Source organism: Bombina bombina, chromosome 6 (genome assembly GCF_027579735.1).
Source record: "Bombina bombina isolate aBomBom1 chromosome 6, aBomBom1.pri, whole genome shotgun sequence".
Lineage (NCBI taxonomy): Eukaryota > Metazoa > Chordata > Amphibia > Anura > Bombinatoridae > Bombina > Bombina bombina.
The window spans coordinates 16,136,046-16,162,497 of record NC_069504.1 but is presented as its reverse complement, the minus strand read 5'-3'; the positions used below and the strand labels follow the sequence as shown (position 1 = coordinate 16,162,497).

General features: G+C 36.1%; 1 protein-coding gene across 1 annotated transcript in view; it reads left to right on the top strand.

Moving 5' to 3' along the window:
* The first annotated feature begins 12,237 nt into the window (after nt 1-12,237).
* Nucleotides 12,238-26,452, top strand: part of OPN1SW (opsin 1, short wave sensitive) — a 278,043-nt gene continuing 263,828 nt past the window's right edge. The window contains exon 1 of the mRNA XM_053716323.1: nt 12,238-12,583. Within this exon, the coding sequence (XP_053572298.1) occupies nt 12,238-12,583 (346 nt within the window). The remainder of the gene's footprint in view (nt 12,584-26,452) is intronic.

Below are 26,452 nucleotides of genomic sequence, written 5' to 3'. Positions count from 1 at the left end.
GGAAGCAACGTCCGATCTGCACTGTTGTTCTTTTCTAATTCTCCAGTCATCTTTTAGATATTTTGTGCATGTAGCTGTACGTGTATAAATAAAACTCGTGTACCCTTCGCTGACCATGTGACCATGCTACACTTAAAATAATAGGTAGCCTGCATATTTTATGTCCATTAATAAAATTAGATGATAGCTCTGCAGTAGGATCTGTAATATCTTTTGGGTAGGCAGAGACAAGCAAATAACTACTCTTGGTAATTGTAGCAGAGAGGCAGTAGGATCTGTAATATCTTTTTGGTAAGCAGAGAAAAGCAAATAACTACTCTTGGTAATTGTAATAATAACCCCTTTCCACCAAGAACTAGATGACACATAGCTTGGGAGTCAACATCAACTTATTCAACAACTGGAAAAACAAACACTTTTTAAAAACAGTCTCCCCTACAAGGGGTTTCCCAACTGAAACAGCAGGGAGTTTAAACAGTAACATACAGTTTAACCATTAGCCTAAATAACAATTCCTGCATAGTTCATAAGTGGCGAGGTTTGCCACAATGCTCCCCCAGAACCAAACCGGCATACCCAGTCTGATCCCAACGGATTGGCTTGGGGAGGTCCGGAGGAGTGTTCACAGATCAAGGTTCAAGTTCAGTTTGTCTGGACAACCCGTCGGCGTTGCCGTTTTGCTTCCCAGGTCGGTAATGGATTGTTAAGTCAAACGGCTGCAGCGCCAAACTCCAGCGCAACAGCCGGGCATTGTCTCCGGATACCCTGTTCAGCCACACCAACGGGTTGTGATCTGTGAGCAGGGAAAATTGTTGTCCATATAGATATGGCTGAAGTTTCTTGAGGGCCCACACCACGGCCAAGCATTCCTTTTCGATGGCGGCGTAGCTAACTTCTCGGGGTAACAGTTTCCTGCTTAGGTAGGCCACAGGATGCTCGCCGCCATCAGCCCCGACTTGGCTCAACACGGCTCCCAATCCAAACATAGAAGCGTCTGTATGGACGAGAAAGCGTTTAGTTGGATCCGGGGCAGCAAGGATAGGGGCATTTACGAGAGCGTTTTTCAGTTCTTGGAATGCTTGTTCACACTCTGGGCTCCAGGTAACAATCTTAGGAAGGTTTTTACGGGTGAGGTCGGTGAGGGGTTTGGCTAGGGTACTATAATTAGGTACGAACTTCCTATAATAGCCTGCGGTACCTAGAAAGGCTAGCACTTGGGTCTTGGTACGGGGAGTGGGCCACTTGGCTACGGCCTCTACCTTGGCCGGTTTGGGCTTCTGCTGCCCGCTACCTACTCGGTGCCCTAGGTACTGGACCTCCGCCATCCCTATATGACATTTGCTAGGCTTAAGGGTTAATCCTGCCTCCCTAATGCGATCTAGGATCGCCCTATATGGTTCAAATGCTTGTCCCAGGAGCTGCTAAATATAGAAATGCGAAAGTTTGTTGCGGCTGTAGGGCTGCAAACCTACTTAATCCACGAGTCAAAAATGGGGGACAGTACAAAAGAGTAATAAAAGTAAAAAGGCTTTATTCAAAACACTTAAAAAAAAAAAAAGCCGTGGAGGAGCAGAACGGATGTGATACACAGACACGCCGAAGCAACGCTGCTCAGTGAACGGAACTTGACCTCCGCAGGAACGGTAAGCGCCACACTAGTGTACTTTCCAGCTGCTTAATAATAAAAAATAAAAAAAGCCGTGGAGGAGCAGAATGGATGTGATACACAGACACGCCGAAGCAACACTGCTCAGTGAACGGAACTTGACCCCCGCAGGAAGGTAAGTGCCACACTAGTGTACTTTCCAGCTGCTAAATATAGCTATGTCGTCTAAATAGGCGCATGCGTACTCTTGGGACCCATCCAGTAGCCGATCTACCATTCGCTGGAAAGTAGCCGGAGCGTTCTTCATCCCGAATGGCATGACCTTGAATTGGTACAGGCCAAACGGGGTGACGAACGCTGATTTGGGAATGGCATCCTCAGCTAGTGGGATCTGCCAGTACCCCTTACACAGATCTATGGTGGTGAGGTACTGGCCTCGAGCCATTTTATCCAGGAGCTCATCTATCCGGGGCATAGGGTAGGCGTCAGAGACGGTTTTATCATTAAGTTTCCGGTAGTCTACGCAGAAGCGGGTCGTGCCGTCCCGCTTCGGCACTAGAACTACCGGCGAGGCCCAGGGGCTGTCCGAGTGCTCAATCACTCCTAACTGTAGCATCTCGCCAATCTCCTTCCGCATATGTTCTCTCACCGATTCTGGTATGCGGTAACGAGGTTGACGCATGGGGAGGTGACCTGGGGTTTCTACCCTATGGGTGGCCAGTCTGGTATATCCAGGCACGTTGGAGAACGTGTCTCTCTTTTCCTGCAGTAGCTCTGCTATTTGAGCTCGTTCCCGAGGACTTAACCGCTAACCCAATTGTACCTCTCCCAGACCTTCATTCCGGTTCTTCATTCCTAGGAGGTCGGGAAGAGGAAAACTGTCTGCGTCGTCCGCGGCAGGGGCGCAAATAGCATTCACCTCCTCTGCGCGTTCATGGTACGGCTTCAACATATTTACATGGAGCATGCGTCTACCGCCTGCTCCAGTACATGGGCCGATCACATAGGTGGTGTCACAGATTTGTTCCACCACCTTGTATGGGCCCTGCCAGGAGGCCTGCAGTTTATCATTTTTGACCGGTTTTAAGATTAGCACCTTCTGCCCAGTCTGAAAACTGCGGTCCCTGGCACCCATATCATACCAACGGCGCTGACGGGTTTGAGCCGCCTGAAGGTTGGAGTGGACGGTCCGAGTCAGGGCCTCCAGGCGCTCCCTAAACTCCAGCACGTATGGTATGATAGAAGTACCGTCATTAGTGACTTCCCCCTCCCAATGCTCTCGGATTAAGTCTAGGGGACCCCGTACCCTCCTTCCGAATAATAATTCAAAGGGAGAGAACCCCATGGACTCCTGAGGTACCTCCCGGTAGGCGAAAAGCAAATGGGGTAGAAACCGCTCCCAGTTCTTCTGGGTATCTATGAACGTGCGGAGCATCTGTTTCAGTGTTCCATTAAACCGTTCACAGAGCCCATTAGACTGGGGGTGATAAGCGGAATTTACAATGGGTTTCACCCCACATGCTCTCCACAACTGGTGGGTAATCTCAGCCGTAAACTGGGTGCCCCGGTCCGAAATAATCTCCCGGGGAAATCCCATGTGGGAGAAGATTTTGATGAGGACATCCGCCACGGTCTCTGCATGAATATTAGCCAGAGCCACCGCCTCGGGATATCGGGTGGCATAATCCACGACCGTGAGTATATACCTCTTCCCCGAGGGGCTAGGCTTGGCTAGGGGGCCAATGAGGTCCACCGCCATTCGACTAAAAGGCTCCTCTATTATGGGGAGGGAGTGTAGCTTTGCCTTATATCAGTCTCCTCTTTTCCCTACTCGTTGGCAGGTGTCACACGTCTGGCAATACTGCCTAATATCTTTGGTGATCCCTGGCCAAAAGAAATTCTGAGTTAGGCGGTGCTTCGTCCGACTAACTCCTAGGTGGCCTGACAGCGGAATATCGTGGGCAACCCGTAGCAGTTCTCGTCTATACCTCTGAGGTACTATTAACTGCTGAACGGACAGGGGAATAGATCCGGCCACTATCTTCTCAGTATACCTGTACAGTAACCCCTTGTTCCAACCATACCTCTCTCCTTCCAACCCCACCTGATTCTGGTTTACCTTATCCCTATATACTTGCAATGAGGGGTCAGTGGCCACCTCACTACCAAACTCTAGTGGAGGGGCCCAAGAGACATTAGGGGGGTGATTGCTTACCTGAGCCTCAGAGTGATCAGTCAGTGTGTTGGTGCGGGCCTGTTGTCGGGTAACCACGGGCAGTGCTGCTTGTGGGGAGGTTCGGGGTGCAAACGCTGAAGTCAGCTCCCCTAAGTCATTGCCCAAAATAACGTCTGCGGGCAAATTTTGCATAAGGCCCACTTCTATGTTCCCCGACCCTGCACCCCAATCCAAGTGTACTTTGGCCGTGGGAATCTTGTAAATGGCTCCCCCGGCCACCCGGACAGCTACACAGTCTCCGGTGAGTTGATTGGTGGAAACTAAATGTTGCCGGAGCAAGGTTTTGGTTGCCCCAGAGTCACGCAGCCCTTGGACACGTCGGCCCTCTATATAGACCACCTGGCGGTGGCTTTGTAGGTTGTCCGAAGCAGCCTGTACTGGGTTTACCTCATGTAAGATGCCCAAGGGTTCCTCGTGGAAGACTGCGGGTTGTGTCTGTAGTCGGGGCTCGTTCTGGTAGCAGTGTACAGTTGCCCGGTTGTTCTGGTTGTTCCAGGTGGATCGGTTCTTGTTCCTGGGACAGTCTCTCTTAATGTGCCCTTGTTGGTTACAAAGATGGCAACGGATAGCTGATCGAGTCTGGTATCGGGGAGGGTGGATTCCCCCTCCAGGACGGGGTAGCAGAGGTGTGGGAGCTGCAGTGGGGTTTGGGGTGACACCAATACTGGAGCGTTGCTGTGTTCGTTGAGCTTTCCGAGCGTCTTGGTATTCGTCGGCCAAGGTCGCTGCGGTATGTACCGTGCACGTTTTTCGATCTCTCAGCCAGTTTTGCAATTCAGTGGATACCCCTTGGAAGAATTGCTCCATCAACAGGAGTTGTAAAAGGTCTTCCAACTGGGTGACTTGGGCTGCCTGCAACCAGCCTTTAGCGGCCCTGGTTAGCCGATGCACCCACTCAGTGTGGGTATCTTTCTCTAGCTTCTTCAGGTCTCGGAACCGCTGTCGGTATGCCTCCGGGGTAATAGCATACCTAGTCAGGATGGCCTGTTTTACCTTCTGGTAGTCCCTGCTGTCCTCATCTGGTATGGTGCGGTAGGCTTCAGCAGCCCGCCCGGATAACTTGCCAGCCAGTAGGGGAACTTGGTCAGCGGTACTAATATTATGCAGTTGGCATAATTGCTCAAAGTCCTGTAGGTACCCATCGATATCCTCCGTGTCGGTATGATCCTTGAATGCATGGTAGGGAATCTTAGCTTTCCCTGTGCCAGCACTGGAGTGTACTGGTAGCCCCTCTCCGGGTCTCTGGGTGGTTTGTCGGGTCACCATCAAGTATTCCTGTATGTCTGCTGATGTCCGTGTCAGGAGCTCCTCCGAATGGGGTAGCGGAAAAAAAGCCAACCGGGTCCGCATCTCTTTTTGGAATTCGGTTTCGTTGTTCGCCATGGGTACGGCCGTACCTGCTACCCGGTCTCCCTCCATGAGCTCTGCAATCAGCCTTGCTTTGGTTTTATTGCTGGCAATAATTCCTCTCACCTCCAGTAATTCCTTCAATGCAGTTCTCTTTAGTCTGGTATAATCTGTCCCCATTCACCGTCCGTTCATATACATCACATGTCCTATGACTTGTTGTGCGGTTTGAATCCCGTCGCTTGCCACCAATTGTAGCAGAGAGGCAGTAGGATCTGTAATATCTTTTGGGTAGGCAGAGACAAGCAAATAACTACTCTTGGTAATTGTAGCAGAGAGGCAGTAGGATCTGTAATATCTTTTGGGTAGGCAGAGACAAGCAAGTAACTACTCTTGGTAATTGTAGCAGAGAGGCAGTAGGATCTGTAATATCTTTTTGGTAAGCAGAGACAAGCAAATAACTACTCTTGGTAATTGTAATAATAACCCCTTTCCACCAAGAACTAGACGACACATAGCTTGGGAGTCAACATCAACTTATTCAACAACTGGAAAAACAAACACTTTTTAAAAACAGTCTCCCCTACAAGGGGTTTCCCAACTGAAACAGCAGGGAGTTTAAACAGTAACATACAGTTTAACCATTAGCCTAAATAACAATTCCTGCATAGTTCATAAGTGGCGAGGTTTGCCACAGATAGATAGTTAGTTAGATAGATAGATGATAGAGAGATAGATAAATAAATAGATGATAGATAAATAGATAGATAAAAAGATAGATTGATAGATAGATGATAGATAGATTAATATATAGATATATAGATAGATTAATAGATACAGTCATGGCCTAAAATATTGGCACCCTGCATTTCTGTCAGATAATGCACCACTTTGCCCAGAAAATTGTGGCAATTACAAAAGTTGAGGCATTTTTACGTCTATTTATTTTGTTTGTATTGGTATGACACAAAAAAAGTGGAGAAAAAAAAAGCCAAATCTGAGACATTCCACGCAAAACTCGGACTGGACAAAATTATCGTCACCCTCAATTTAATATTTGGTAGCGCATCCCTTGGAAAAAAATAACTGAAATCAGTTGCCTCCTGTAACCATCAATGAGTTTCTTACACCGCTCTACTGGAATTTTGGACCACTCTTCTTTCGCAAGCTGCTCCAGGTCTTTCAGATTGTAAGGGTTCCTTTTCCCAACTGCTCTTTTGAGATCTTTCCACAGGTGCTCTATGGGATTGAGATCTGGACTCATTGTTGGCCAGTTTAATACTCTCCAGCACTTTGTCTTAAACCATTTCTGGGTGCTTTTTGACGTGTGCTTTGGGTCATTGTCCTGCTGTAAGACCCATAACCTCTGATGGAGACTCAACTTTCTGACACTGGGCCCTACATTGCATCATAGAATTCTTTGGTAGTCTTCAGATTTCATAATGCCATGCGCACAGTCAATACATCCAGTGCCTGAAGCAGCAAAGCAACCCCAAAACATCAGTGAACCTCCACCATGTTTGACTGTAGGGACTGTATTCTTTACTTTAAAAGCCTCATTTCTTTTTCTGAAAACAGTAGAATGATGGGCTTTACCAAAAAGCTGTAATTTTGTTTCGTCAGTCCACAGCACATTCTCCCAAAAGGATTTTGGCTTCCTCAGCTAACTTTTGGCAAACTCTCTCTGTCAGCAGTGGGGTCCTCCTGGTCCTCCTGCCATAGCGTCCCTTTTCATTCAGATGGCAACGTATAGTGTGAGCTGACACATTTGTACCCTGTGCCTGATGGTCAGTTTGAATTTGTCTGGAAGTTCACCATTTAAACAATCTTTAGTTGCAATCTTTGACAATGTTGCGCACAGTGGACACAGGAATATTAAGATCTCTGGAGATGGACTTGTAACCTTGAGATTGTCCATGCTTTTCCACAATTTTTGTTTGTTTTGCTGCTCTTTCTCTTCTCCATGCTCAGTGTGGCACACAAAGACACGCAACAGAAAGGTTGAGTCAATTCTTCACCATTTTAACTGGTTGCTGGTGTGATTTCTATATTGTCAGCACCTGCTAATTGATACAGGTGAGTTTAATTACAAATTACAGGAGCATCACAAACTTGGAATGCAATTATTTCTTACAATTTGAGAAGCTGCCAATAATTTTGTCCAGTCCATTTTTTATGTTTTGCGTGGAATGTGTCAGCGTTGGCTTTTTTCTCCATTTTTTTGTGTCAAACCAATACAAAGAAAAGGAATAAACATGAGAATGCCTAAACATTTGTATTTGCAACAATTTTCTTGGCCAAGTGGTGCATTATCTGACAGAAATGCAGGGTGCCAATATTTTTGGCCATGGCTGTATATGATGATAGATAGAGATAGATAGAGATAGATGTAGCCCAGGTTCCTAGAGACAAACAGTTGTTGGGCAGAAAAGGGACAAAGGGCTTAGGATATTAACCCAGGAGCCCTGCTCTCTAGAGGGTGTACCCTAGTACTGTCATCTCATTTAACCCCTTGGCTCCCGGTGGGCAGACAAGCTATAAACCTGACAACAACACATATTCTACAGTATAACTATAATCTATAGATAAGTTAGTTGTACAACAGCAATGCACTACTAGTAAGCCAAAGAGACAGATGTGTGTAGCCACCAATAAACAGCTAGCTCTCAGTAGTGCATAGGGTTGCCAGGTGTCCAGTATTCAACCGCATAGTCCAGTAATTTTAAAGACCCCTGTCAGCTAAATGTAAAGGGCCTTCTAGGCCTTTATGCATTAGAAATATGGCTCAAAAAGAAGTTACACTGTAAAACTACATTTTCTATTATATGTGTTTCAGGCAACCATGAGGGTGTTGAATAATTGCTGGGTGTTTACCTCTAGCAGCCAAGGGGGTCACATCACTGCTCTTTACATGTGTTACTGGCAACCTCTACTCTTCTCCATTTATACTTCTTCACTAGGTAAACTTATCAACAGCTATGGCTTCAAATATCACCTATATGCTGATGACACCCAGAACTATCTCTCCACCCCTGCTCTCTCTCCATCTGTCCTTTCCCGTGTCAGAGACTGCTTATCTGGTATTTCTTCCTGGATGCCCTCTCACCACCTAAAGATTAACATGTCCAACACTGAGCTCCTTCTAATCCCCCCCCCTCAATTTATACGCTGACTTCTGACTTCTCTATCCCTGTTGACGGCATCACCATTTCCCCATCGCCCCAAGTCTGCTGCCTATCTATCCTTCGTCCCCCATATCCAATCGCTTTCTACATCCTGCTGCAACCATCTACGCAATATTTCCAAGATTCATCCTTTTCTGAGCGCTAACACCACAAAGCAAATAATCCACTCCCTTGTTATTTCCAGACTTGACTACTGCAATAATCTACTTACTGGCCTTCTTATTTCCCGCCTCTCCACCCTTCAATCCATCATAAATGCCTCTGCCAGGCTAATCCACCTTTCCCCTCGCTCTGTATCTGCTCCACCTCTCTGTGAGTCCCTTCATTGACTCCCCATTCGCAGCAGAATTAAATTCAAAATTCTCACCTATCCTCTCTAATCAACAAGTATACTCCACCCCGCCCACTAAGATCTAACAATGACCTGCTCCTTGCATCTTCGACTATCACTTCCTCTCATGCTAGACTCCAGGACGTCTGTCGTGCAGCACCTACCCTTGTGCTGTCAGGCCCTAATCTTTCTTCCTTTAAATGCTCCCTGAAGACTTTTTTGTTCAGAGAAGCCTACTACCCAACCCAATAATTAATTAATTTCACTTACCTAACATTTCCCTCATCTAACTTTTTTCATTAACATCTTTCTCAATCTTGCATTCCTGGCCTCTTGTTTCTCAACCTCCTACCCTTCTAGATTGTAACTTCCCACGAGAATAGGGCCCTCAATTCATCCTGTCTTGTCTTTTTCAAGTTTTATATAATTATTTTATTTAAATAAATTGTACCCAAGTTCAATACCATTGTTTTATTTAAATGAATTGTACCTATGGACAGAGCTGCGGAATATGTTGGCGCTTCATAAATAAAGTATAATAATAATAATAATAAAATAACTGCTTAGTCGTGTGTGCCAGGCATGGTACCACTGTAATATTGTCTGTCAGGCACAGTACGCTATGCTGTAGGTAGATGTGTGCCAGGCATGGTACCAGTGCTGTAATATTTTCTGTCAGGCACAGTACGCTCTGCTGTAGGTAGGTGTGTACCAGGCATGGTACCAGTGCTGTAATATTGTCTGTCAGGCACAGTACGCTCTGCTGTAGGTAGGTATGTGCCAGGCATGGTACCACTGCTGTAATATTGTCTGTCAGGCACAGTACGCTCTGCTGTAGGTAGGTGTGTGCCAGGCATGGTACCAGTTTTATAATATTGTCTGTCAGGCACAGCACGCTCTGCTGTAGGTAGATGTGTGCCAGGCATGGTACCAGTGCTGTAATATTGTCTGTTAGGCACAGTACGCTCTGCTATAGGTAGGTGTGTGCCAGGCATGGTACCACTGCTGTAATATTGTCTGTCAGGCACAGTATTCTCTGCTGTAGGTAGGTGTGTGCCAGGCATGGTATCAGTGCTGTAATATTGTCTGTCAGGCACAGCACGCTCTGCTATAGGTAGGTGTGTGCCAGGCATGGTGCCACTGCTGTAATATTGTCTGTCAGGCACAGTACGCTCTGCTGTAGGTAGGTGAGTGACAGGCATGGTACCACTGCTGTAATATTTTCTGTCAGGCACAGTACGCTCTGCTGTAGGTAGGTGTGTACCAGGCATGGTACCAGTGCTGTAATATTGTCTGTCAGGCACAGTACGCTCTGCTGTAGGTAGGTATGTGCCAGGCATGGTACCACTGCTGTAATATTGTCTGTCAGGCACAGTACGCTCTGCTGTAGGTAGGTGTGTGCCAGGCATGGTACCAGTTTTATAATATTGTCTGTCAGGCACAGCACGCTCTGCTGTAGGTAGATGTGTGCCAGGCATGGTACCAGTGCTGTAATATTGTCTGTTAGGCACAGTACGCTCTGCTATAGGTAGGTGTGTGCCAGGCATGGTACCACTGCTGTAATATTGTCTGTCAGGCACAGTATTCTCTGCTGTAGGTAGGTGTGTGCCAGGCATGGTATCAGTGCTGTAATATTGTCTGTCAGGCACAGCACGCTCTGCTATAGGTAGGTGTGTGCCAGGCATGGTGCCACTGCTGTAATATTGTCTGTCAGGCACAGTACGCTCTGCTGTAGGTAGGTGAGTGACAGGCATGGTACCACTGCTGTAATATTGTCTGTCAGACACAGTACGCTCTGCTGTAGGTAGGTGTGTGACAGGCATGGTACCACTGCTGTAATATTGTCTGTTAGGCACAGTATGCTCTGCTGTAGGTAGGTGAGTGCAAGGCATGGTATCACTGCTGTAATATTGTCAGGCACAGTACGCTCTGCTGTAGGTAGATGTGTGCCAGGCATGGTACCAGTGCTGTAATATTGTCTGTCAGGCACAGTACGCTGCTGTAGGTAGGTGTGTGCCAGGCATAGTACCAGTTTTATAATATTGTCTGTCAGGCACAGCACGCTCTGCTGTAGGTAGTTGTGTGCCAGGCATGGTACCAGTGCTGTAATATTGTCTGTCAGGCACAGCATGCTCTGCTGTAGGTAGGTGTGTGCCAGGCATGGTACCAGTGCTGTAATATTGTCTGTCAGGCACAGTACGCTTTGCTGTAGGAAGATGTGTGCCAGGCATGGTACCAGTGCTATAATATTGTCTGTCAGGCACAGTACGCTCTGCTGTAGGTAGGTGTGTGCCAGGCATGGTACCAGTGCTGTAATATTGTCTGTCAGGCACAGTACGCTCTGCTGTAGGTAGGTGTGTGCCAGGCATGGTACCACTGCTGTAATATTGTCTGTCAGGCACAGTACGCTCTGCTGTAGGTAGGTATGTGCCAGGCATGGTACCAGTTCTGTAAAATTCTCTGTCAGGCACAGTACGCTCTGCTGTACGTAGGTGTGTGCCAGACATGGTACCAGTGCTGTAATATTGTCTGTCAGGCACAGTACGCTCTGCTGTAGGTAGGTGTGTGCCAGGCATGGTACCAGTTTATAATATTGTCTGTCAGGCACAGTACGCTCTGCTGTAGCTAGGTGTGCCAGGCATGGTATCAGTGCTGTAATATTGTCTGTCAGGCACAGTACGCTCTGCTGTAGGTAGGTGTGTGCCAGGCATGGTACCAGTGCTGTAATATTGTCTGTCAGACACAGTACGCTCTGCTGTAGGTAGGTGTGTGCCAGGCATGGTACCACTGCTGTAATATTGTCTGTCAGACACAGTACGCTCTGCTGTAGGTAGGTGTGTGCCAGGCATGGTACCAGTGCTGTAATATTGTCTGTTAGGCACAGTACGCTCTGCTATAGGTAGGTGTGTGCCAGGCATGGTACCAGTGCTGTAATATTGTCTGTCAGGCACAGTACGCTCTGCTGTAGGTAGGTATGTGCCAGGCATGGTACCAGTTCTGTAATATTGTCTGTTAGGCACAGTACGCTCTGCTGTAGGTAGGTGTGTGCCAGGCATGGTACCAGTGCTATAATATTGTCTGTTAGGCACAGTACGCTCTGCTGTAGGTAGGTGTGTGCCAGGCATGGTACCAGTGCTGTAATATTGTCTGTTAGGCACAGTACGCTCTGCTGTAGGTAGGTGTGTGCCATAGGGTACCAGTGCTGTAGAAAATGATGTGTAGCAGGTACAGTTTCCGTGCTAAATGGAGGTGTGTGCCAGACATAGTGACACAATAATAACTGTAGTCACGCAAGTTGATTTGATCTATTTATCCTCGTACAGTAGTAAGGACTCACTTGGCCCCCTCCATACCCCCCAAGCTCAGTAAGATCATTACCAGGATGAGATGTTTGAGAGTATAATCCCTGAGGGTGAATGGGATTATTGCTGGATTGGGCTAAGTATTTAAAGAGATTTCCCTGCTCTCTGATGCTATATAAGTGGCCAGTTGGGGGATGCAGACACAGGGTCTTGTGCACACAGGAGTTGGGATGTCAGAGGAGGAAGATTACTACCTCTATAAAAATGTGTCAAGTGTGGGTCCGTGGGACGGGCCGCAGTATCACATTGCACCCAAGTGGGCATTTAACCTGCAGGCAGTCTTCATGGGATTGGTATTTCTCTTTGGGATGCCCCTGAACACCATTGTGCTTATAGTGACGGTGAAGTACAAGAAGCTGCGCCAACCTCTTAACTACATTCTGGTGAACATCTCCCTGGCCGGGTTCCTCATCTGCTGGTTCTCCATCTTTCCTGTTTTTGTGTCCAGCACCCAAGGCTACTTTGTGTTTGGGAAATTGGTCTGCTCCTTCGAGGCTTTCATGGGGTCTGTAGCAGGTAAGATAAAGCCATTGAGTGCTCCTTACCTGTCCTTATTCTGTCTACTTATGTGGTCACTTACAATCAATTAGCATATGAGCAAGCTGTGTACAATTTCTGAATATCTTAACACCTTGTTTGTAGTATTTAGTCTTTAAAAGCCAAACTTCTCACAACACTTGCTAATTTGTAGGAGCCAATCCTGACGTGTTACTTAGGTAGACAGCTAGTCTCTGTCATTCTGTAACTTATCAGTAAAGGTCAGATATGTAGCCGTGTGCACTACTAATTCTCACAACTGGAAAACACTGATTACCGGAAAAATAATAATACAAAATAATTGTTTTTTACTGCACATAGTTAACACTTTATATTGTTGTACGCCCCTTTAATTATAAATTAGTTGTGTGTAGCAATTCTCCAGCAATATCTTGTTGTCAGTAGTTGCTCAGCTTTGTTTCCCTGATCTACTGCAGTCCAGGATAGATTTCTATTGGCCAATCAAATGTGCCTATGATAATATGTGGTGACAACATGCAAAAGCTCCTGCCTCTTTGTTTAGAAATTGTGCTTTGCCCTTCACTTCCTAGAGAAACAAAAAAACTAATAACTAAAGTTATCTTCAAAATGCTTCATACTGCCTAAAGCAAATACATACTACACAGTGACTGCCTAAAGCAAATACATACAACACAGTGACTGCCTAAAGCAAATACATACTACACAGTGACTGCCTAAAGCAAATACATACTACACAGTGACTGCCTAAAGCAAATACATACTACACAGTGACTGCCTAAAGCAAATACATACAACACAGTGACTGCCTAAAGCAAATACATACTACACAGTGACTGCCTAAAGCAAATACATACTACACAGTGACTGCCTAAAGCAAATACATACAACACAGTGACTGCCTAAAGCAAATACATACTACACAGTGACTGCCTAAAGAAAATACATACTACACACTGACTGCCTAAAGCAAATACATACAACACAGTGACTGCCTAAAGCAAATACATACTACACAGTGACTGCCTAAAGCAAATACATACTGCACAGTGACTGCCTAAAGCAAATACATACTGCACAGTGACTGCCTAAAGCAAATACATACTGCACAGTGACTGCCTAAAGCAAATACATACTACACAGTGACTGCCTAAAGCAAATACATACTACACAGTGACTGCCTAAAGCAAATACATACAACACAGTGACTGCCTAAAGCAAATACATACTACACACTGACTGCTTAAAGCAAATGCATACTACACAGTGACTGCCTAAAGCAAATACATACTACACAGTGACTGCCTAAAGCAAATACATACTACACAGTGACTGCCTAAAGCAAATACATACAACACAGTGACTGCCTAAAGCAAATACATACTACACAGTGACTGCCTAAAGCAAATACATACTACACAGTGACTGCCTAAAGCAAATACATACAACACAGTGACTGCCTAAAGCAAATACATACTACACAGTGACTGCCTAAAGCAAATACATACTACACACTGACTGCCTAAAGCAAATACATACAACACAGTGACTGCCTAAAGCAAATACATACTACACAGTGACTGCCTAAAGCAAATACATACTACACAGTGACTGCCTAAAGCAAATACATACTACACACTGACTGCTTAAAGCAAATACATACTACACAGTGACTGCCTAAAGCAAATACATACTACATAGTGACTGCCTAAAGCAAATACATACTACACACTGACTGCTTAAAGCAAATACATACTACACAGTGACTGCCTAAAGCAAATACATACTACATAGTGACTGCCTAAAGCAAATACATACAACACAGTGACTGCCTAAAGCAAATACATACAACACAGTGACTGCCTAAAGCAAATACATACTACACAGTGACTGCCTGAAGTAAATACATACTACACACTGACTGCTTAAAGTAAATACATACTACACAGTGACTGCCTAAAGCAAATACATACTACACAGTGACTGCCTAAAGCAAATACATACTACACACTGACTGCCTAAAGCAAATACATACAACACAGTGACTGCCTAAAGCAAATACATACTACACAGTGACTGCCTAAAGCAAATACATACTACACAGTGACTGCCTAAAGCAAATACATACTACACACTGACTGCTTAAAGCAAATACATACTACACAGTGACTGCCTAAAGCAAATACATACTACATAGTGACTGCCTAAAGCAAATACATACAACACAGTGACTGCCTAAAGCAAATACATACTACACAGTGACTGCCTGAAGTAAATACATACTACACACTGACTGCTTAAAGTAAATACATACTACACAGTGACTGCCTAAAGCAAATACATACTACACAGTGACTGCCTAAAGCAAATACATACAACACAGTGACTGCCTAAAGCAAATACATACTACACAGTGACTGCCTAAAGCAAATACATACTACACAGTGACTGCCTTAAAGCCAATACATACTACCCAGTGACTGCCTAAAGCAAATACATACAACACAGTGACTGCCTAAAGCAAATACATACTACACACTGACTGCCTGAAGCAAATACATACTGCACAGTGACTGCCTAAAGTAAATACATACTACACAGTGACTGTCTACAGCAGTGCACAAATTTACTTACAGCTAATTTAACTGGCTACAATTAAGGGAGATAAATAAAATATTCACTAGATAGTTTTGCACATCACTAAGGGCATTTAGGGTAAGATTACAAGCGGCGCTATAATAATGGTGCAGATCACAATAAGCAATATCACTAAAGCACACTAACATTTGCACACAACTTGTTATTACAAGTCCATGGTAAATCACATTGACCGGAAAATGGGTTTGCGCGACCGAAATCACTCTAGCACACCCTATAATTACAATGGATATGGCGACCGCACAAAATATTTCAACGATTAATTAAAATCTAACCTTTATTACAATAGTTAAAACATGAAAGCCAAAAAAGGGTAATTCCTGATTAACACCCAAAGTAGTGCCATTATCTTTTTATTTTATTCCCCTCTAGTATATTTATGTGTTTATATGCCTATATACATATATATTTATGTGTTACTATGTGTATATACATATATATTTATGTGTTAGTATGTGTATATACATATATATTTATGTGTTACTATGTGTATATACATATATATATTTATGTGTTAGTATGTGTATATACATATATATTTATGTGTTATTATGTGTATATACATATATATTTATGTGTTAATATGTGTATATACATATATATTTATGTGTTAATATGTGTATATACATATATATTTATGTGTTAATATGTGTATATACATATATATTTATATGTTATTATGTGTATATACATATATATTTATGTGTTACTATGTGTATATACATATATATTTATGTGTTAATATGTGTATGTACATATATATTTATGTGTTTATATGCTTATATACTGTACATATATTTATGTGTTACTATGTGTATATACATATATATTTATGTGTTACTATGTGTATATACATATGTATTTATGTGTTAATATGTGTATATACATATATATTTATGTGTTACTATGTGTATATACATATATATTTATGTGTTATTATGTGTATATAATATATATTTATGTGTTACTATGTCTATATACATATATATTTATATGTTATTATGTGTATATACATATATATTTATGTGTTACTATGTGTATATACATATATATTTATGTGTTACTGTGTGTATATACATATATATTTATGTGTTACTATGTGTATATACATATATATTTATGTGTTACTATGTGTATATACATATATATTTATGTGTTAATATGTGTATGTACATATATATTTATGTGTTTATATGCTTATATACTGTACATATATTTATGTGTTACTATGTGTATATACATATATATTTGTGTTACTATGTATATATACATATATATTTATGTGTTACTATGTGTATATACATATATATTTATGTGTTACTATGTGTATATACATATATATTTATGTGTTAGTTTGTGTATATACATATATATTTATGTGTTATTATGTGTATATACATATATATATTTATGTGTTACTATGTGTATATACATATATATTTATGTGTTAATATGTGTATGTACATATATATTTATGTGTTTATATGCTTATATACTGTACATATATTTATGTGTTACTATGTGTATATACATATATATTTATGTGTTAGTTTGTGTATATACATATATATTTATGTGTTATTATGTGTATATACATATATATATTTATGTGTTACTATGTGTATATACATATATATTTATGTGTTAATATGTGTATGTACATATATATTTATGTGTTTATATGCTTATATACTGTACATATATTTATGTGTTACTATGTGTATATACATATATATTTGTGTTACTATGTATATATACATATATATTTATGTGTTACTATGTGTATATACATATATATTTATGTGTTACTATGTGTATATACATATATATTTATGTGTTACTATGTGTATATACATATATATTTATGTGTTAGTATGTGTATATACATATATATTTATGTGTTACTATGTGTATATACATATATATTTATGTGTTAGTATGTGTATATACATATATATTTATGTGTTACTATGTGTATATACATACAGTACAACTCCAAAAATCCGGACCCCGGAAATCCGGACAACCCGAGAATCCGGACTCCGGCGCGATCACAACTTCCGGGTGTTGGTTTCTCAAAGCGCATGCAAATTTCAGTGCGGGTGCGGCAAAAAGTGAAATCTGAGCTCCACAACTAGTACATGACCGGTACCTGTGCAGGTATTTAGCATCTTTACACTGCACAGTACCGTTATACAGTACTGTACCACCAATGTCTCCTAAAGTGGATAAACAGAAGCGTAGGAGAAACACTCTAAAATTGAGTGACAAACTTGAAATCATCAAAAAACTTGAATCAGGGGTTAGTGTTTCTGTTCTAATGGAAACATATGACATTGGAAAGTCTACCATTTATGATATAAAAAATGCCAAAAATAAAATTCTACAGTTTACAGCCTCATCTGAGCCTTACAACAAAATTGCAGAAAGAAAAAGTTTACATAAGCCAAAGTTAGAAAATCTTGATAAGGTTTTGCATGAATGGTTTTTGATTAAACGATCAGAAGGTATGGCAATTTCTGGGCCAATGCTTATCACCAAAGCAAAATCTTTTAAGGAGCAAATGAACATTGATTCTGAATGTAACTTTAGCAGTGGGTGGCTTAGGAATTTTAAAATGCGTCATGGTATTAGACAGCTAAATGTTGTTGGAGAAAGGCAGTCAGCTGATACACATGCTGCAGCAGATTATAGTGCAACATTTGAAAAAATTGTCATTGACTATGATCTCACACCTGATCAAATTTACAATGCAGATGAAACAGGTGTTTTCTGGAAATGTCTGCCCACTAAAACTCTGGCTGGAAACCAAGAACGAAATGCTAAAGGTTTTAAGATGAATAAAGAAAGACTTACTGTCCTCACCTGTGCTAATGCTTCTGGACAGCATAAAATCAAGCTTCTGGTGATTGGCAAATATAAGCGCCCACGGGCATTTAAAGGAATTTTGCACCTCCCTGTGACTTATAAAGCTCAAAAAAATGCTTGGATGGACAAAGACATTTTTCAAGATTGGTTTGTTAATGATTTTATTCCATCAGTCCGCCAGAACCTAACAAATTTGGGAAAACCTGCTAACACAAAGTGCTTGCTGCTTCTTGACAACTGTAGGGCTCACCCCCATGAATCAAAATTAGTGTCTGATTGTGGAAATATTTTTGCATCTTACTTGCCACCAAATGTTACATCACTAATTCAGCCCATGGACCAAGGAGTCATTAGGAACTTCAAATGCCATTATAAAAATGACTTTATGATGAAAATGTTAAACAAGGATGTTGATTCTATAGAATTTCAACGTAGCTTTACAATAAAAGATGCAGTGTTTTCTCTTGTAACTGCATGGAACACAGTCAAGCCTGTAACTCTTTTAAGAGCTTGGCGAAAGTTATGGCCAAATGTGATGCATGGAGAGCTAGAGTGTGAGGAAAATGAAGATCTTGAAGGGTTCCTTGTAGAGCAGAGAGCATCTGAAGTGAATGAACTCATGCAATCTGTCAAATTAGCCCAGGAAGACAACCCTCTATGCAAACTTAATGAAGAGGACCTAGAAGAGTGGATATGCATTGAAGATGATGTTGAGATTGCAGCCACTTTTACTGATCAAGAAATCATTGACAGCATCACAAATCCAGATCAGACAGAGGAGCACACTTCTGAAAAATCTGATGAAGAAGATGACAGACTTGAAACTGAAAAGGTATCTTGGGCTACTGCTGAAAAATGCATGGAAACCATTGTGAAATTTGTGGAACAAAACCATAGCTTTACACTCCAAGACGTCATGCAAGTGCACATGGTGCAAAATAATTTTATCACAAAGAAATTACAAAGTCGCAGACAATGTGACATACGAAGATATTTACAAAAAACAACAGAAGCATCTGCCATCCAAACTACCAATCAACTGCAGCAGCAAACACTCACAACACTCAATCCACAAACAGATCACCTTGCACAGCAGGAAGAAGAAAACATGTCATATGCAGGTACAGTACTGTACTTTATTTTAATACTGTAAAAATGAAACGCCTTACACAGTGCAGTATTTACTAAAAAAACATCTCTTTTTATCTTTTAAAACAGAGGAAACATCTGCTAATAGCCATCCTGCATCGCAGAAGCTCAGTTCACAAGCGGATCACCAGGTGTAGCAGGTGTTAGCATTCGGTGAACAAGCAGTTCAGCATGTACCGAAGAAATACCTGCAACAGAAAGGAATGTACATATGCATGTGTACAGTACTGTACTCTATTCTAGGCAATTTGTTCATTATTTAGTTACTGCATTAGTTACTGCATTAAAAAAAATTAAAAAAATTAACACATCTCCTTTATTATTTACAAGGTACTGTATTTTAGCATTGATGTCTGAGAATCCGGAAAATCCAAAAATACGGACTGGACAAATCCCCAAGCAGTCCGGATTTTTGGAGTTGTACTGTATATATTTATGTGTTATTATGTGTATATACATATATATTTATGTGTTACTATGTGTATATACATATATATTTATGTGTTATTATGTGTATATACATATATATTTATGTGTTATTATGTTTATATACATATATATTTATGTGTTACTATGTGTATATACATATATATTTATGTGTTATTATGTGTATATAAATTTATATTTATGTGTTATTATGTGTATATACAGATATATTTATGTTACTATGTGTATATACATATATATTTATGTGTTACTATGTGTATATACATATATATTTATGTGTTACTATGTGTATATACATATATATTTATGTGTTACTATGTGTATATACATATATATTTATGTGTTACTATGTGTATATACTATATATATTTATGTGTTAGTATGTGTATATACATATATATTTATGTGTTAGTATGTGTATATACATATATATTTATGTGTTACTATGTGTATATACATATATATTATGTGTTATTATGTATATATACATATATATTTATGTGTTATGTGTATATACATATATATTTATATGTTACTATGTGTATATACATATATATTTATGTGTTATTATATGTATATACATATATATTTATGTGTTATTATGTGTATATACATATATATTTATGTGTTATTATGTGTATATACATATATATTTATGTGTTATTATGTGTATATACATATATATTTATGTGTTACTATGTGTATATGCATATATATTTATGTGTTACTATGTGTGTATACATATATATTTATGTGTAATTATGTGTATATACATATATATTTATGTGTTACTATGTGTATATACATATAGATTTATGTGTTACTATGCGTATATACATATAGATTTATGTGTTATTATGTGTATATACATATATATTTATGTGTTACTATGTGTATATACATATATACTTATGTGCTATTATGTGTATATACATATATATTTATGTGTTATTATGTGTATATACATATATATTTATGTGTTATTATGTGTATATACATATATATTTATGTGTTATTATGTGTATATACATATATATTTATGTGTTATGTGTATATACATATATATGTATGTGCTATTATGTGTATATACATATATATTTATGTGTTACTATGTGTATATACATATATATTTATGTGTTAGTATGTGTATATACATATATATTTGTGTTATTATGTGTATATACATATATATTTATGTGTTAGTATGTGTATATACATATATATTTATGTGTTAGTATGTGTATATACAGATATATTTATGTGTTACTATGTGTATATACATATATATTGATGTGTTATTATGTGTATATACATATATATTTATGTGTTATTATGTGTATATACATATATATTTATGTGTTACTATGTGTATATACATATATATTTATGTGTTAGTATGTGTATATACATATATATTTATGTGTTACTATGTGTATATACATATATATTTATGTGTTAGTATGTGTATATAAATTTATATTTATGTGTTATTATGTGTATATACAGATATATTTATGTTACTATGTGTATATACATATATATTTATGTGTTACTATGTGTATATACATATATATTTATGTGTTACTATGTGTATATACATATATATTTATGTGTTACTATGTGTATATACATATATATTTATGTGTTACTATGTGTATATACTATATATATTTATGTGTTAGTATGTGTATATACATATATATTTATGTGTTAGTATGTGTATATACATATATATTTATGTGTTACTATGTGTATATACATATATATTATGTGTTATTATGTATATATACATATATATTTATGTGTTATGTGTATATACATATATATTTATATGTTACTATGTGTATATACATATATATTTATGTGTTACTATGTGTATATACATATATATTTATGTGTTATTATGTGTATATACATATGTATTTATGTGTTATTATGTGTATATACATATATATTTATGTGTTACTATGTGTATATGCATATATATTTATGTGTTACTATGTGTGTATACATATATATTTATGTGTTATGTGTATATACATATATATGTATGTGCTATTATGTGTATATACATATATATTTATGTGTTAGTATGTGTATATACATATATATTTGTGTTATTATGTGTATATACATATATATTTATGTGTTAGTATGTGTATATACATATATATTTATGTGTTAGTATGTGTATATACAGATATATTTATGTGTTACTATGTGTATATACATATATATTTATGTGTTATTATGTGTATATACATATATATTTATGTGTTACTATGTGTATATACATATATATTTATGTGTTAGTATGTGTATATACATATATATTTATGTGTTACTATGTGTATATACATATATATTTATGTGTTAATATGTGTATATACATATATATTTATGTGTTAGTATGTGTATATACATATATATTTATGTGTTACTATGTGTATATACATATATATTTATGTGTTAGTATGTGTATATACAGATATATTTATGTGTTACTATGTGTATATACATATATATTTATGTGTTATTATGTGTATATACATATATATATATATATATATATATATATATATATTTATGTGTTACTATGTGTATATACATATATATATTTATGTGTTACTATGTGTATATACATATATAGTTATGTGTTATTATGTGTATATACATATATATTTGTGTTATTATGTGTATATACATATATATATTTATGTGTTAGTATGTGTATATACATATATATTTATGTGTTACTATGTGTATATACATATATATTTATGTGTTACTATGTGTATATACATATATATGTGTTACTATGTGTATATACATATATATTTATGTGTTAGTATGTGTATATACATATATATTTATGTGTTACTATGTGTATATACATATATATTTATGTGTTACTATGTGTATATACATATATATGTATGTGTTACTATGTGTATATACATATATATATTTATGTGTTACTATGTGTATATACATATATATATTTATGTGTTACTATGTGTATATACATATATATTTATGTGTTACTATTCTTATATACATATATATTTATGTGTTACTATGTGTATATACATATATATTTATGTGTTACTATGTGTATATACATATATATTTATGTGTTATTATGTGTATATACATATATATTTATGTGTTATTATGTGTATATACATATATATTTATGTGTTAGTAAGTGTATATACATATATATTTATGTGTTATTATGTGTATATACATATATATTTATGTGTTAGTATGCTTATATACATATATATTTATGCATTACTATGTGTATATACATATATATTTATGTGTTACTATGTTTATATACATATATATTTATGTGTTATTATGTGTAATTACATATATATTTATGTGTTATTATGTGTATATACATATATATTTATGTGTTACTGTGTGTATATACATATATATTTATGTGTTACTATGTGTATATACATATATATTTATGTGTTATTATGTGTATATACATATATATATTTATGTGTTACTATGTGTATATACATATATATATTTATGTGTTACTATGTGTATATACATATATATTTATGTGTTACTATTCTTATATACATATATATTTATGTGTTACTATGTGTATATACATATATATTTATGTGTTACTATGTGTATATACATATATATTTATGTGTTATTATGTGTATATACATATATATTTATGTGTTATTATGTGTATATACATATATATTTATGTGTTAGTAAGTGTATATACATATATATTTATGTGTTATTATGTGTATATACATATATATTTATGTGTTAGTATGCTTATATACATATATATTTATGCATTACTATGTGTATATACATATATATTTATGTGTTACTATGTTTATATACATATATATTTATGTGTTATTATGTGTAATTACATATATATTTATGTGTTATTATGTGTATATACATATATATTTATGTGTTACTGTGTGTATATACATATATATTTATGTGTTACTATGTGTATATACATATATATTTATGTGTTATTATGTGTATATACATATATATATTTATGTGTTACTATGTGTATATACATATATATTTATGTGTTACTATGTGTATATACATATATATTTATGTGTTACTATGTGTATATACATATATATTTGTTTGTTATTATGTGTATATACATATATATTTATGTGTTATTATGTGTATATACATATATATATTTATGTGTTACTATGTGTATATACATATATATTTATGTGTTATTATGTGTATATACATATATATTTATGTTTTACTGTGTGTATATACATATATATTTATGTTTTACTGTGTGTATATACAGATATATTTATGTGTTACTATGTGTATATACATATATATTTATGTTTTACTGTGTGTATATACATATATATTTATGTTTTACTGTGTGTATATACAGATATATTTATGTGCTATTATGTGTATATACATATATATATTTATGTGTTACTGTGTGTATATACATATATATTTATGTGTTACTATGTGTATATACATATATATTTATGTGTTACTATGTGTATATACATATATATTTATGTGTTACTGTGTGTATATACATATATATTTATGTGTTACTATGTGTATATACATATATATATTTATGTGTTAATATGTGTATATACATATATATTTATGTGTTAGTATGTGTATATACATATATATTTATGTGTTACTATGTGTATATGCATATATATTTATGTGTTATTATGTGTATATACATATATATTTATGTTTTATTATGTGTATATACATATATATTTATGTGTTAGTATGTGTATATACATATATATTTATGTGTTACTATGTGTATATACATATATATTTATGTGTTACTATGTGTATATACATATATATTTATGTGTTACTATGTGTATATACATATATATTTATGTGTTACTATGTGTATATACTATATATATTTATGTGTTAGTATGTGTATATACATATATATTTATGTGTTAGTATGTGTATATACATATATATTTATGTGTTACTATGTGTATATACATATATATTTATGTGTTACTATGTGTATATACAGATATATTTATGTGTTACTATGTGTATATACTATATATATTTATGTGTTAGTATGTGTATATACATATATATTTATGTGTTAGTATGTGTATATACATATATATTTATGTGTTACTATGTGTATATACATATATATTTATGTGTTAGTATGTGTATATACATATATATTTATGTGTTAGTATGTGTATATACATATATATTTATGTGTTAGTATGTGTATATACATATATATTTATGTGTTACTATGTATATATACATATATATTTATGTGTTACTATGTGTATATACATATATATTTATGTGTTACTATGTGTATATACATATATATTTATGTGTTACTGTGTGTATATACATATATATTTATGTGTTATTATGTGTATATACATATATATTTATGTGTTATTATGTGTATATACATATATATTTATGTGTTACTATGTGTATATACATATATATTTATGTGTTAGTATGTGTATATACATATATATTTATGTGTTAGTATGTGTATATACATATATATTTATGTGTTAGTATGTGTATATACATATATATATGTGTTATTATGTGTATATACATATATATTTATGTGTTACTATGTGTATATACATATATATTTATGTGTTATTATGTGTATATACATATATATTTATGTGTTACTATGTGTATATACATATATATTTATGTGTTACTATGTGTATATACATATATATTTATGTGTTACTATGTGTATTTACATATATATTTATGTGTTATTATGTGTATATACATATATATTTATGTGTTACTATGTGTATATACATATATATTTATGTGTTACTATGTGTATATACATATATATTTATGTGTTACTGTGTGTATATACATATATATTTATGTGTTATTATGTGTATATACATATATATTTATGTGTTATTATGTGTATATACATATATATTTATGTGTTAGTATGTGTATATACATATATTTTATGTGTTACTATGTGTATATACATATATATTTATGTGTTACTGTGTGTATATACATATATATTTATGTGTTATTATGTGTATATACATATATATTTATGTGTTATTATGTGTATATACATATATATTTATGTGTTATTATGTGTATATACATATATATTTATGTGTTACTATGTGTATATACATATATATTTATGTGTTACTATGTGTATATACATATATATTTATGTGTTATTATGTGTATATATATATATTTATGTGTTACTATGTGTATATACATATATATTTATGTGTTACTATGTGTATATACATATATATTTATGAGTTATTATGTGTATATATATATATTTATGTGTTAGTATGTGTATATACATATATATTTATGTGTTATTATGTGTATATACATATATATTTATGTGTTACTATGTGTATATACATATATATTTATGTGTTACTATGTGTATATACATATATATTTATGTGTTACTGTGTGTATATACATATATATGTGTTACTATGTGTATATACATATATATTTATGTGTTACTATGTGTATATACATATATATTTATGTGTTATTATGTGTATATACATATATATTTATGTGTTATTATGTGTATATACATATATATTTATGTGTTATTATGTGTATATACATATATATTTATGTGTTACTATGTGTATATCCATATAT